The 16,110-nt window shown below is 33.8% G+C and overlaps 1 protein-coding gene across 2 annotated transcripts in view; it reads right to left on the bottom strand.

Annotated features, from left to right (window-relative positions):
* Positions 1-313: 313 nt before the first annotated feature.
* The window catches only part of LOC149801707 (3-hydroxy-3-methylglutaryl-coenzyme A reductase-like), an 82,569-nt gene continuing 66,772 nt past the window's right edge, over positions 314-16,110 (bottom strand). For both annotated transcript variants that reach the window (XM_089955986.1, XM_089955987.1), the window contains exons 18-22: positions 13,619-13,725; positions 9,289-9,493; positions 8,706-8,864; positions 5,163-5,317; positions 314-532 (exon numbers count right to left, since the gene is read on the bottom strand). In XM_089955986.1, the coding sequence (XP_089812112.1) occupies positions 415-532; positions 5,163-5,317; positions 8,706-8,864; positions 9,289-9,493; positions 13,619-13,725 (744 nt within the window). In that variant the 3' untranslated portion in view covers positions 314-414. The remainder of the gene's footprint in view (positions 533-5,162; positions 5,318-8,705; positions 8,865-9,288; positions 9,494-13,618; positions 13,726-16,110) is intronic.

Below are 16,110 nucleotides of genomic sequence, written 5' to 3'. Positions count from 1 at the left end.
AGGCACATCTTCAAAATGCTCGAACAAAACTTGGTATATTAGTTTTAGAGATGTCAAAAGTTATTTTACTTTTGGTTCTATGGAAACCAGTTACATGAGAAACCACCAAACAGCAAATTTGATAGAGCATATTGAATAAAAGCTTGATCCAACTAACTCTGTAGTTTTGGAGATCATGTCAAATATGTGGTACATGCTGACAGACACATAATACATTGACAGATGATGCATCATTCTGAATAAGATATTCTTAATTTTATTTATTTAATGCATGAATTCTTGAATATAGTGGAAACATAAGGAACATACAAGATTAAACTTCATAGTTTTATTGAATAAATACAATTTAGTACAAAACATGCACCATTTTGGTATAAAGAAATATAAAATAAAGCTACTGCATCCAATCCATTGTCAAGATTTGTCCTTGTAGCGTATAGATTGCTCCTGGACAAGGGTATGAAGTTGTTCTTTCTTTGGAGACAAATTTGAGTTTAAAACTTGACTGGACAAATTCATACTGATAGTGGACCTGTAAAATTAAATAGAAAATTGTATGAAATCTTCAAGAATAATGGTCATAGTGTCATCACCTTAAAAAAATGTAATCATGGAAAACATAATTCATTCTAACATTCTTAACACTGTCAAGCAAACGGATCACCAGATATACATATAAATCCTGTTTAAAGTGTACATACATCTGTGCAGAAATGAAGAATATATTCCTTATTGTTAAAGAGTTCTTTTTAAACACATTTTCTTACTAGGTCCTAATGATACAGCCATGTGTATTCAGTAATATGACAATTTTAATGTAAATATTTTACCATCATAGACTTTGACAAGGTTGAAAAAAATGATTTCTCAACCCCAGAAAAGTGATACTCCTCAAGGCCATAGACCATTGTTTAAAGCTTTAAAATCTTTGTATCCAATTAATATTATAAAAGTAATTTTTATGTCATCTTCCTTTATTCCTTTTTATTAAGTCTACTGATCAAATACCAGAAGGACTTATGGAATTGCCCGTCCTGCATCTTTTCATCAGCATAAATGTGTAATCATTACTTCTAAACTACTTCAAGAATAGCCAAGAAACTTTATTCACACATTCATCCAATGGTCTAGTTGGTACTAAATAAAAATGGTACTGTTCAGACATCCAATCCTGCCACAGTGGCCATCTTGAAAATATTGCTGTCACCACTCCTTATGAAATGGTCATATCAAAGCAGGTTTTCACTAAATGACTTCTTGCCAGTCCAGCTGGTCCTAAATGAAAATGGTGCAAATGAGACATCCAATATGGATGCCATGGCAACCATCCTGAAACACTTGGTATCACAACTCCTGAAAGTCACATGCAAAGACTACTTCAGTATCCAGTTGGTCTTAAAGAACATTAGTGATGATCTTACAGCCAACATGGCCACCACAGCAGCCATCTTGAAAATCTTGTCATAATTCTCCCAGGCAGAAAATTCACTTTTCACCAGAAGACTTCTTATAATTTTTACTAGGTACCAAATGAAAATGGTGCCAATCTGACACACAGTATGGCCACCATGGCAGCCATCTTAAGTTTCTCTTTATATGTGGTACTTATTTTCTCCGCATATGAAGTATGTGTGAAGCTTTTATATATACATTTATAGTACTCATTAAGTTTTTCCTGATACATGTATGAAGTACTTGTGATGTTTCTACACATATAAAGTACATGTTAAGTTTCTCTACATGTACAGTAGTTTCTATACATATAATGTTCTCATTAAGATTATATATGCAGTCCTTGTTATATATATATATATATATATATATATATATATATATATATATATATATATATATATATATATATATAGATATATATTCCTTATTATGTTTCTTTATATATTAAGTGCATGATAAATTTATATACATACGCAATCCTTGTTAAGATGATGTATGCCGTCCTTGTTAAGTTAATATGTGCAGTCCTTGTTAAGTTTCTCTATATATACAGTATTTAAGGTTCCCTATATAATAAGTCCTTGTTAAATTTCTCTATATATACAGTGCTTGTTAAATTCCTCTATATATACAGTCCTTGTTAAATTTCTCTATATATACAGTTCTTGTTAAATTTCTTTCTCTATATATACAGTCCTTGTTAAATTTTTCTATATATACAGTTCTTGTTAAATTTCTCTATTTATACAGTACTTAAGGTTCCCTATATAAGTCCTTGTTAAATTTCTCTATATATACAGTCCTTGTTAAATTTCTCTATATATACAGTGCTTGTTAAATTTCTCTATATATACAGTCCTTGTTAAATTTCTCTATATATACAGTACTTAAGGTTCCCTGTATAATCAGTCCTTGTTAAATTTCTCTATGTATACAGTTCTTGTTAAATTTCTCTCTCTCTCTCTCTCTCTCTCTCTCTCTCTCTCTCTATATATATATATATATATATATATATATATATATATATATATATATATATATATATATATATATATATATAGTCCTTGTTGAATTTCTCTATATATACAGTCCTTGTTAAATTTCTTTCTCTATATATACAGTTCTTGTTAAATTTCTCTATATATACAGTTCTTGTTAAATTTCTTTCTCTATATATACAGTACTTGTTAAATTTCTCTATATATACAGTTCTTGTTAAATTTCTTTCTCTATATATACAGTCCTTGTTAAGTTTCTCTATATACACAGTACTTAAGGTTCCCTATATAATCAGTCCTTGGTAAATTTCTCAATATATACGGTTCTTGTTAAATTTCTCTATATATACAGTACTTAAGGTTCCCTATACAGTAGTCCCCCTCTTGAACGGCCCCCCTGACCAGCGGCCACCCGCTCCTTACGGCTAGAATCCATTGGCACCGACGAGTTTGTGTTCAAAAGTACCCCTCGCGAAAGACCACCCGGCTAACGCAACCAGCAGCCAGCATATCAGCACAATAATATAAAATTTACCCCTCACAAGCGGCTGCATTTTATTTGAATATGTATCCAGAACCAGTATTTTATTCATAACGTGTGTTAAGTAATCCGATTTCGGTTTCCCCGATGTCAGGTTTTCGTTACTGAAAGAAGTGTTGAGTAAAGTACATTTACCATTAAGGTTAATATTATATCATTTACGCCTCATGAGAAGCCAAATTTATTCCATAAAAACCGAGAAAGACTCAAATTTTAATCCATACAAAAGGGTACATACATGTAATCCAATTAGCCTTACTGCTGTGTTATCATAAGATGTCCGGTTTAGTCACTGATAATTGTTAAAATTACAATTATTGAACAGTAGTAACAGCTGAAAAGTGGCAGTATCGATGTACAATACACAAGTCCGCTGGAAAATGGTTTGATAGCCTTTATGGCTTCCCTTAGTAAGATGTTGACCTTGTTCACTTTGATAATTAGTGGCTATTACTACTGACAATAATTGTCAAAATTACAAATTCTAACGGCCGCGAGGTCAAATCTGCGTGATGTTAAATGGGCTTCTCTCACTTAGTGTAAAGAAATGTATAAAAACAATAGGGTAACAGACTGCGACTAACGAATCACGTGACAAGATCACTTCCTTTAAAAATACATGGCAATTTGTTTAGATGCAAACAAACTTGTTTTATCAGTATTGTAGTTGGCAACATGGGTAGTTTACTGCAAAAAGATCAACATGTCATCGAGGAAAATAAAAATTCTCAGTTTAGAGGAGATAGTGAAAGTAACTGAACTGGGGGGAAGGTCGTCGAGGATCCTTGCAGAAAACTAATGTTGGGAAGACTCAGATAAACAATATCGTGAAAGATAATGAAACAATTCTGCAGAAGTGGGAAGGTGAAATGGACAGAGAAAGGAAGATTGTTTGAGCCAGGAGACGTTTGTATCCTGATTTGAATGACAAGAAAAAGCAACAATTTTGTCAGTTGAATTGGGATATGATGACTTTACCGCAAGTAACGGATGGTTGCACAGATTTCAAGCGCAACACAATATTAAGTGTTCTGTCCTTAGTGGAGAATCAGCTGATGTGAATAATGAAGTTGTTGAAGATTGGAACAAAAGACTAAACGATATATGCAGGGGATATGACAGCAAGGATATTTTTAATGTGACGAGACTGGTTTGTTTTTTAGACTGTTACCAACAAAGTTACTGATGATGTGAACTGTAACATAATTATAAAGACAGTTTTAAAACTATATCAATGGTTATTCATAGCATTCTTTTGAAAATGATGACACAGTTTTTTTTACATTTATTTCACATCATGCATGTGATTTTTTAATGAAAATATTAAATATTTAAAATTAAATGTACTTGTGACTTTCTTCATATGTATTTACTGTTCACATTTGTCATCCCCCCTAGAAAGGCCACCCGCATTATAAGGCCATTTTCCTACTGCATTAGGGGTGGCCTTATAAGAGGGGGACTACTGTATAGGTCCTTATTAAATTTCTCTATATATACAGTGCTTGTTAAATTTCTCTATATATATACAGTCCTTGTTAAATTTCTCTATATATACAGTACTTAAGGTTCCCTATATAATCAGTCCTTGGTAAATTTCTCTATATATACAGTACTTAAGGTTCCCTATATAATAAGTCCTTGTTAAATTTCTCTATATATATACAGTGCTTGTTAAATTTCTCTATATATACACAGTACTTAAGGTTCCAAATATAATCAGTCCTTGGTAATTTCTCTATATAAACAGTTCTTGTTAAATTTCTCTATATATACAGTACTTAAGGTTCCCTATAGAAGTCCTTGTTAAATTTCTCTATATATACAGTGCTCATTAAATTTCTCTATACATACAGTCCTTGTTAAATTTCTCTATATATACAGTCCTTGTTAAATTTCTCTATATATACAGTCCCTGTTAAATTTCTCTATATAATAAGTCCTTGGTAAGTTTCCCTATATAATAAGTCCTTGTTAAATTTCCCTATATAATAAGTCCTTGGTAAGTTTCCCTATATAATAAGTCCTTGGTAAGTTTCCCTATATAATAAGTCCTTGGTAACTTTCCCTATATAATTAGTCCTTGTTAAATCTCCCTATATAATAAGTCCTTGTTAAATTTCCCTATATAAGAAGTAATTGTTAAGTTTCTCTGAAGTTTCATTTACCTATTGTGTTTGAGATGACTTCTGACTAGATGACCAGCTGCTAGTGCTGACATTAAAGAAAGCTCACTTGCTAGAACTGTGGCACACACAATCTGAGCCAACTTCCTGGCATTTTCCCCTGGTGCTAATTCACATGAACCACTCACCCCAAGCATCTGCAATTAAAATTTTCAACCACAGTTTAAGAGTTTTTACTTTTCTTCTTAAGTGAATTAGTCATTGTTAGAGATGTGAAAATTTTGGGAAATTTTTATTGGGTACCTGTCAATCATAACAACCAGTTACCTGGGTACCCAATCAAAGGGAAATTGTATTAAATGTGAACCTGAATTGCTTTGTTGTAGGTGCACATATGCCAACCCCCAAGAGATGTAAAAGCATAATTTATTACTAATATAAGTGGCAAAAAGCATAATTTGAGCATAAAAAGACCAATCTATATATTACATGCTATAGTTACAGACTCTGTATGAAAAATGCACATTTTTATTTTATTTAATGTACATTTATTTTTGTTACTTACCTGATCTGCAGTTACATTTTTTGTCACAAATCAGCTAAATCCACATGGATTAGTAGTTAATACAAGAGTATATACATAAAAGAAATGGATAAATTAATTTATGCATAACACTCATTTTATACATATCTACAGTAACGTTCAAGAATAGTTATAAAGTCCACAACTGATCACTGTCATAGTATCCTCAACCTGACATGGTTTGTCCATTAACGATGGTCCTGTGCAACATGTTTTTAAGTTTAACAAAATCCCTCTCCTCTATTTTTTTCAGTAATATAACATCCAAAAATTACATTGATACAGCCTGTTTTATTTATTATATTTGGCACCTTTTATTTTAAATTTATACTGGTCCACTACATATTTAGTATCAAAATAGAATGACTCTGTGGCAAGTGGTTTCACATTCAATAATCCCGTCTGCTTTCTTGGCACTGTTTCAAGAAAAATTAATGCAAAAATTACCATATTTACACACATGATAATTTTATTTTAGATTTTTGTTGTCAGTGTTATTAAATAACTCAGATTTTCCTTACATTTAAACACTACAGTGAAAAATTTCTTTCTGTAGTTGTCCATTTCGTTAATTTTTTCCTAATATGGTATAAGAAGTGCATGTTATGGGACCAAGTTTTTGCGTTGCATTTGCCATGACAAAAATATTTGTCTTGGGTTTCCCACTAATAAAAAAAAAAAGAGAGTCCAGTAAACAAACCTGTTAACAGTGGCCGTAACTTGAACAGCTAATATTCGCTCCTGTGCCACAAACTTGAGGCAAAAATGGCATTAGTTAAACTGGACATGTATATTGTGCTTTCTTTTATTTGAATTGTAGTACATATTTAAAATTTTATTTCGTCAAATTTTTCTTAATCAGTACTTATTGTTGCTGTTGACAAAAGGTACTGACCTAGTTAATGTCATCAGGATCTCAAAACAAGCGCATTTAAGTCGCGAGAAAAATGGCATATGAACCATGGACAGGCACAAAGTTAGAACAGTCTAGCTTTAAATATCAGCATTGATTCTTAAATAGGTCACTCAAGAAAGAGAAGTGTCCTCCCTTGTATTATTATATAGTACATGTATGACAAGTAAATTGGAAGCAGCCATACAAGCCCCTGTGATGATGAATAAATGTCACATGACATGAGCTTATAACTGTAATCATTATTCTGTGTCTCAATGTGAACTTGGAATACTTTTTTAATAATGGGTACCTGGTTGTTCATTTTATTACCCAGGTTATTATTAATGGGTGGATAACCGAGTACCTGTTGGCATCTTTAGTCATTGTGCCCAATAAAGGGTATCTAAAATCATTTAGCCATTATGTCCAGTACGGGTTTAAAAAATCATTTAGCCATGATGCTCAGTAAGGGTTTCTAAAATCATATAGCCATGATGCCCAGTAAGGGTTTCTAAAATCATTTAGCCTATATGCCCAGTAAGGGTTTCTATATTCATTTAGCCATGATGCCCAGTAACGGTTTCTAAAACATTAAGTCAATATGCCCAATAAAGGGTTTTTCAAGTCAGTTAGTCCTGATGCCCAATAGAGGGTTTCTAAGGTCAGTTAGTCCTGATACCCAATAGAGGGTTTCTAAGGTCAGTTAGCCCTGATGCCCAATAGAGGGTTTCTAAGGTCAGTTAGTCCTGATGCCCAATAGAGGGTTTCTAAGGTCAGTTAGTCCTGATGCATAATAGAAGGTTTCTGGATCATCATGCTAACAAGATTTTCACAAAAAAGAGAAAAAGACTGATAAAAGATACAAAAGTTGCATCAATTCATCCCTCTACAATTCGCAAATTTCTGAAAAGGTTACACCAGTGAAACGATGTGGGAAACAAAACTATTACCAGAACACAGGCAGATAGCAGAGAAACAAATTGTCACTAGTTGTCAAAAAGTGAACAGTAGCAAGTAGTGCAGGAAATAACCAACTTTTGTAATATATATGTGCCTCTTATGGTATCCATTGACATTTACATTCTCTGGGATTTTCTGAATATATGGAAAAAAAAACTTGACAAGTGTGAAGTAAATTAGAAGAAACATCTGGCATGGCACAGTGGAATGATTACACAAAGTTGGGCATGATTGGAAGAAAGTGTTTTTACTAATAAGATTGTTTACAAACTGTGCAACGTGATGGAAAGATAAAGTGTGGAAAAAGAACAGTGAGTAATGGACAGGCTACTGTCTTGCTATCTCAGCCTAGGCCTGACAGAAAGCAAACTTGATATGTGGGGCTGTTTAACCTTTTAAAGTGTAGAGATCTTGCTTGTAGATGGTAATATGAACAATGACAAATATACTGAAAAAGAACATGAAATCTTCCTGTGGCCTGTTATTATGAAGCACTCCTCCATCCAACCATCCAGCTGTGGGTGTACAAAGATTACAGTGTACCTGAGCATTAATCCAGAGACAAGACAAATGAAAAAGAGGAAAAATATTCCACAAATAATGTTGCTGGCACAGATATCTGCTCTTAACCCTGTAAAAAAATGTTTGGCAAGTGTTGAAAACTGATGAAAAAATGTCAATGAAAATATCAGAACTCTTGAAAATCTGCTAACCCAACTCATTCACACCTTGAAAAATCAGCACATTTTGTATGTACTGGTCTGTTTCAGACATTATAAAAGAGCTGATAATTACTACTGTCAAACATCACAAAATACTGAGGATTTACATTCATATCAAAGAAAGTTTATTCATCGTTCATCTGCAAAACGCGCATGACTGTATGACATTAAAATTTTAAACAATTATGGTACCCGAGCGTACACCAAGTGGTTGCTGGGTAATTGTACTGACCAGTTTGCCTGGAATGGAAAGACAGGAGCAAGTCATGACGTACATGCTTATCAGTCTTATTTAAACAGTAACAATAAGCAACGTGTTTCAAGCCATCTGGTCTCAGATATCCCAAGAAATCTTGTTATATTTATTAAAAAATATGATGAGCAAAAACGTAAAAAGATAAACAAATTTAGGCAAAGGGTCTTACTTTTAAACAAGCAGCCTGGGGAGGCAGGATTGTTCCACCACCCACTGTACCAACTTCTAGAGACGGCATGGTACAAGTGATGTACAGGTCCTCCTTGTTTGGTCCACTGGCCTCCATAAGAGTAATACAGTTTGAGCTGACTACATTCTGGGCAGGATCCTGGAGATAAACTGTATTAGTCAAGCAATTTTTCTGGTAAAACTAAGCAGCTGCCACAAAATTAACCCAGTTAAAAGCTTTTCTTTCCACTGCTAATTTATAGTTTCTGATGTTTTACTTGAAAAGAAATTCCTCTCCAAAAATGCACCCAACAGAAATTATTAAAAAAATTTAAATTTAAACTCCAACATGATCAACAAAATTTGTTGCAAGTTGATGTCATTTAAATTAACAACACTGTTTTTCATTAACAAATACCAGGCAGTAACAATTTCTGTGTTCTGGGAAGCTGATGACACCTGGGATGTCAAGAACTGTCAATCACTCCAAATGAATGGTGAAAGCTTAAGATTCAATATATCTTTTACAGTTTTATTAAAATGGACTACTTTCTACTGAGAGAAAAATAAATAATCAAGCTCACCTGTCCAGTTGCAATGAATATGGCAGTGACAATATTAGCAGCATGAGCATTAAATCCTCCAATACTTCCAGCCATGGCTGAGCCAACTAAGTTCTTGCTGATGTTAACATCCACTAGGGCCTCAACAGAGGTCTTTAGAGTAGTCTGTACCACACTGGCTGGAACAGTGGCTTCACACACTACTGATTTGCCCCTTCCTTCAATCCTGTAATTAAAGAAAAAGTGATCTGAACATTAGGAAGCACTTCTGACCTATTTTATTTGATACATATGTATAACGGTAGTGCAAACAGCACATAATACCACACCAAAATAAGCTTAGTTGTTTGAATGTAGTTTTAAAAGCAGTGACCTTGACCTTGGAGCTATTGACCCCCAAATATATATCATGGTTCTTCAAGTGGCTAAATGGAATGAAATGTACTGAATTTTGACAAATTCTGTTATCCAGGATTTCAGTTATCACGCAAATTTGAAATGCATAGGCAAAATCTATTTTTAACAATAATGACCTAGACCTTGGATCAACTGACCCCAACATTAACAGGATTCTTACTTGGGGTTGGAAAAATAAATGTAGCATGATGGGTTGAAATTTGCTCACTAGAACTTAAGTCAGCATTCAGAAAAAACCCAAACAACTGCTGCCTACCAAAGTCAGAGACGTCCAAACTAGATTGAAATCTGTTAATTAGAACTTGTTACTGTTCATAAACAAAAGCATACAACTGCTTGCCTTCCCAAGTGAGATACAACCATGCCCACTGATTAGCTTGAGCGTACAATTTAACCAGTATATCAGTATACCATGGTACGGATTCTGGTGGTAGAAGTACAGCAGTCCACTGCCAATCATTCACAACCTGAATTTGACTTCAATGACATTTACATTTTAATGTTGATTTTTTTCATCTTCTTCGGAAATATTTATTTATTTCCCAAACCAAAGTTAGTGTTGGCAGGAAAAAAAATGGGTTGGATGGGTAACCAGAACCACATATTTCATTTTAAATTTGGTTTATTACTAAATGATTATACAATATGCACATGTTGATCTTGTGTCAGTAAGTCTTGCAAGCTTCATGCAATTTGATAATTATAGGTTACTGCATTCGTATGGGAAAATATGAATGAGGTTTTTGGATGGAATACTGCATGACCTTGGGCATGCAGTATATTCATCCAACAAAACGAGTTCATATTTTCCCATACAAATGCATTAAGCTTTTTATTATATGCTCATTTTTTTATTCTACCTAAGGCTTAATTATATAAACAAAATACAATACAAGAAACAAAGTAACTGAATGTATGCCGTATTCCAAACTAAATACACAAGCACAGATTCATCATTACACAACATTATTAATCCATACATAACTCCGCCCAGATAAATTTGAACTTAGTCACGCTAGACATAAGGCTAGACATAAGTTTTGAAAGAAAATGGCATTTTGGTCTACTTAAAATTGAAATTTAGATTCATAATGTGAATGAATGTGCATTGCAACAACTTTTCCATTTGATCTGGAATGAATAGATTTTGGTATTTTTGTTGATTCTACGAAATTTCGTGATTATGGACTGGATTCATCTGTGCAAATTCTACTTGAAATACATCAGATTAAAGTAGCGAGGGAGAAGTGTCTTGACATCTGCAAGTGTGTTTCTGTTCTGTCATTGAATATTTGAAATCATAATGTGGGAAAAATTGAAGTCTTTCAATTGCAATAATCAAAAAGACGCTATGGAATTTAATGTTTATTTCATTTTGAGAACAGTAAGGAGGATGTAATTGCACTTGGAATATAGTCGAAATTACAGTACAATTTCGAAATGTGTAATCAAGCTTGAGAACCCATGACATGGCTCATGTAATTCAGATTTGCAGAACTAAGAAAGGAAATTCAGGATGTAAAACTGAAAGTATATTTTTTGCCATTCTTATTACCAGCTAAAGAAGACAGTTTATGCCTTGTAACGCAGAATGTAGCAAAGCAGCTGGCATGTGGCAGTCCACAAAACTATCTGCTTAAGTTATTCAGAAACAAATGTAATCAACAAAAATGTAAACCGCCTACTATGTGAGTGTGCATGATTTGTTTACAAAAAGTGCTGGCCATCTGTCTCCATTTTTTGTTTACAACAAAAAGTAGTTCCTTTATGAGTGCAATATGAAGTTGCATGCGAGTTAAGTATACTAAAATACTGAACGATTCTGACAATGCAAAGTTAATGGGAAAAAAAATGAGCATATAATAAAAGCTGTTGGAAACCTTGCACATCCAAAAAATGTCATGTATAGTATATATATTCAACACCAAAATAAGGCATAACTCTAAAAAAAATACACTGGAGCAAGATGACAGAAAGACATGTGCATGTAGGCATTGCATCAATAACGTCTGCAAAATTTGGGGACATTTTGTCAAAAGCTGTGGAATTAACTGCACACGCAAGAACTATCAGATACAGTATATACCTTTAGAACAATAATATGCATGCACCAGAGCACACGAACTTAATAATATGTGCATGCCGATTACATGTCAAAAATATCTGTTACATTTCAGCACAGTCCATGAAAGATGTGGGAGTTGATGAACACACAAATATTGTGGAACAGACAGACAGACATGACTAATGCTATGTGACTCTGCAATATTCATGGTGGAAGCACTAAAATGTCTTTGTATATCTCACCAGTATGGGTAAAATTACAATCATGTTTAAAGAAAAACAAGTATAATGCTGGTAGCCCCGTTTTTTCAAATGCAAAAATATTATCATCTGTTTCAATGTCCAAAACTTACAAAGAAAGAAATCAATTCCTATCAAAACTATCTCAAAAACTATAATTGGATTGTACTGGGACTAGATCAACCATTTTCTTTGTTTCTGATCTTGATGAAAGAACAACTAAGCTGGCAATGTAAATATGATGAAATCAATAAATATGTAGTCTACATATAAATGCTTTTGATATATTTTATGCCAATGTGTAGTTTTCAAAACTTTAAACTACCTACATCAATGCATCAGTTAGTCAATTTCTGAAACTCAAGTTTTCTGCCCCCTAATTATCATCTCAATCTATATAAAGTCATTGTTGCAGTGCAATTGGTAGATTGAACAGGGATAGTTAAAAGGACTACGTTCATTCCAAATCAAAAGAAATATTGCCTTTTTTTCAATTAAAATATCCCCAGTTATAGTCCCAATTATGGCCCCATATGTTGTATGCTGCCCTTTTCATGCAGACTGAACATTCAGCCAATTAATGCTTGTAATGTAACAGATGACTGATAAAGTACTACACAATATCAGCAGAAATTGCAAGTAGTATTACTGCCATGCATTACTGAATGGGATGGCTGGTATTCAGCAGGGTGAACATGAATCTATCCTGGGCTTTGCACCAAGACAAGGAAATCCCAGTCATGGGGTTACATTATTTGTCTCCCCAAGGCTCTCCTCCAAAAACTATTTTGGTAAATTTCCCTAAGTGTCGGCATCTGTTTGATTGGAAAACAGCTCCATTAGGCCAAGCAGAAGACAACAATGCTTGCGTTCCTTGACAAAGTAGTCTCAAGAGTGTGGACACCATGATTGAGACAAATGGTCTAAGATAACCAGACTTAGGAAAAGTAAGGTAAGCAAAACAGGTAGATTTCTGTCGCATGGGTGAGAAAACATGAATCACAATTTTGAGCATCATAGTCTGAATCTCTCTCTCTCTCATGATAAATATAGACTACCAGATTAAAGAAATTTACCGAAATGGACAAGTGATATATTGATACAAATGGCATTCATAAGTTCCAAATAACAGTTGCACATAAGAGTAATATGTTAAGTAAATTTAGTAATTACTAAACCTGGACTTTTGTACTGACTCCAAATATATCTACTAAACAAAAAGACCAAAAAACAGTCAGTGCTTTTTCTCCTGGGAAACAATTTATTTCAGAACAGAACTTTGTTCCACAACTGATATAAATTCATCTTTTATCATGTCTATTAAACAATGTCAACCTGAAAATAAAATTAGATATACAATATAAAACTTGAAAAATCTTAAGTTTCAGACATTTTCCCACAAAAATTTAATGCAAAACTATCATTGATAATCTTAAAATTGCAACTAATAAGAGACTTTTATTGGCAGTATTATGCAGTCATATTCATTTTTCGAATACTGGGTGATGGATTGAAGCTAATTAATTTGTTAGTGTGTCTGAAAGTTAATTTCAAAATAAAATTACTGACCACAACAGTCCAAAACTGAGGTTTTCAAAAATACAGGACAAATTATTAATTAAAGACTTACCAATTTACAGCTGAGGGCTTTTTGTCTGTGCAGAAATTACCACTCAGGCTGATAATTTCCATCTGGGGAAATTCCTCACTAATCTTCTGAAGAGCCTTTTCTGTTCCCTGAAAATGCAAAACAAGCTTTGGGTTTTTTTTGTTCTTTTTATGTCTGAAAAAATATCTAACCATGAAGTAAATTCATCTGATAGAACAACCATAAGAGTTTTTGCTGTTATTATCTCTGAAATAAAATATCTCATTGTGATGATTTGGCACCGTTATTTGCAACTAAGAAAATTCATCTGATAGAAATATGATGAGTTCAGGTGTTATATATATATAGGGTTATATAAATATAGGCATGTTACATTCATATTTAAAACAAATCATCTGAGATAGCAAAAGAAACGCAAATAATAAGCGGTCCAATAACATTCTTTAAATTTTTATACTTGATCAGTATTTTATCTACCCATGCGTCATGCGTCAAATATGCAGACTTTTCCAATTTGATGCACAAAAATCATCAACGGTACGTAAATTGATGCACCCCAGTGATATGTTTTGCTGATTAACACAAAACAAAGGTTTGGTCTAACTACTTTATTGGCCAGATTACAACTCTCCCAAAGAGGGCAAATGCACATATCAAGTTTCTTGCGTTAATGTTACCATAATACATAGGGTTAAACTGAGTGTGGAGCCTGGAGCTGACCTTATGTGACCTGTAAGTGTAACATCTTTTGTAGCAACAGGATGTTAGAACCATATAATCACCACACACAAGAAAGAGGTGGAAAATAAACACGTGATTTTAAAGAGATTCTCACGAGAAACTATTATTTTATGCATATCCTTGTCATGCAACGAAACAACAATGTCCATTGTATGCCTTACATTGTTCCAAGATACTGTCAGCATTCGACTGAAAATGGTGTCCACGGCAAAAAAAAATTAAAATAGATCCGAAACGAAAGAAATTATCATTTTGACCATGTTTACAACCAACCGACGATAATAGTACTGTTATTGAACCAGTGGAGCCTTCATCATCTAAAAATGAGGTAATGGTTACTTGGAAGATAAAACATAATTTTGTGCAGCAATAGTCGAAAACATACAGATGGCTATGTTGTCAAAAAGAAGTTAAGTCGAGTGAAGACTGTGACAGTGAATAAGCCTTATGTTTTGCGTACAGAGGCTAAAAGAAGACCTCCATGACCAAATGTGCAAAAGATAATAACTTTCAGATCAGTACACTGTCAAGGCATGCTGGGTTGCCAGAACAGAAACTGCTGAGTGAAGGTCCACAACACCAGACAGATCTGAAAGCAGGTTTACAAAAACATTCTTCCAAACAAAACATAGCAGTGAAAGTGTTACTTAAGTGTGTACATTGGCTGAGTGTAGAAGACATCCCTTTTTTAAAATACATATCTCTTCTTAATTTTAATACACGACTTAACAGCTGAAGAAATTTATGCCATTGGCATTTTGAAGAATTTCACCATTCAGTATGACTTAGCTACCACCTGTTCAGACTTAATGGAAAGCCTGACAAACGTTGTTGAGGACAGCCTTATATGTGACCTGCATATATGCTCAGATTATTTCCAAAAACATGAAACCATCAACAAGATTTTTAACAAATATAGAATATTCTGATGCTTCTGGCAAAGGAATTGCCTTATTGGCTTTAGTCACATTATATAACTAATATTTTTGTTGTGTATTTAAACAATTATTTTTTTAAAAACTACTGAAGACTGATCATCGGCTTGAGTAGGAGTTGGATTTTGACTTGCTTAATTTTGCCTTGATGAGTCAAATGACTTACATGAAGTCATTTGTGGATAAAACACTGCTTGATATGGTGTGAATGGCTGCTTGAGGTGTTGGCTGTGTCCTGTATTATCCAACCATGAAGCCACCATGATTGATTTATGAAGAAAGACATGATAGCTCAGTTGAAAGAGTGTTGGACTTGTACTCCAAGGTAGCAGGTTTGATACCCAATCAGGTGGTGTGTACCTGGAAAAGGCAATTAGCTCTGATTTCCTCATTATGATATGCCAACTGAGAAAGAAGTTAAAACCAACAAAAAGCATAGTCATCTCATTCCTTGGGAGATAAGGCAGATGAGAGACAGTATGTGTTTTTGTGTTTTTTTAATATTTTTAACATAGCTGTAACAATTTTAGTCATATCACTACATTATCTGCTGTGTGGCAGTTTATAGTGAAGTCTAGCACTAAGGTATCATGCCGCAGACATATAGCATGATGTCCTACCCGGTCACATTATCCTGACACCAGGTCTACCAGTCCTGATGCTAACCTCTTAATGCTGAGCAGCAAGTGAGGTAGTTACTTGTTCCATTTGTATAAGTCTTTGGTATGACTGGTATGGGTTTTGAACCTGTGACCTCCTATTTCTAAGGTGGATGCCTGGATCACCGAAGTAGTCCAGATGAGAGACACAATGTAAACCAAAATTCACAAGATCAAG

The sequence above is a fragment of the Sinohyriopsis cumingii genome, chromosome 4 (genome assembly GCF_028554795.1).
Source record: "Sinohyriopsis cumingii isolate HCF-2022 chromosome 4, ASM2855479v2, whole genome shotgun sequence".
Classification (NCBI taxonomy): domain Eukaryota; kingdom Metazoa; phylum Mollusca; class Bivalvia; order Unionida; family Unionidae; genus Sinohyriopsis; species Sinohyriopsis cumingii.
This window is presented reverse-complemented; position numbering and strand designations above follow the sequence as displayed.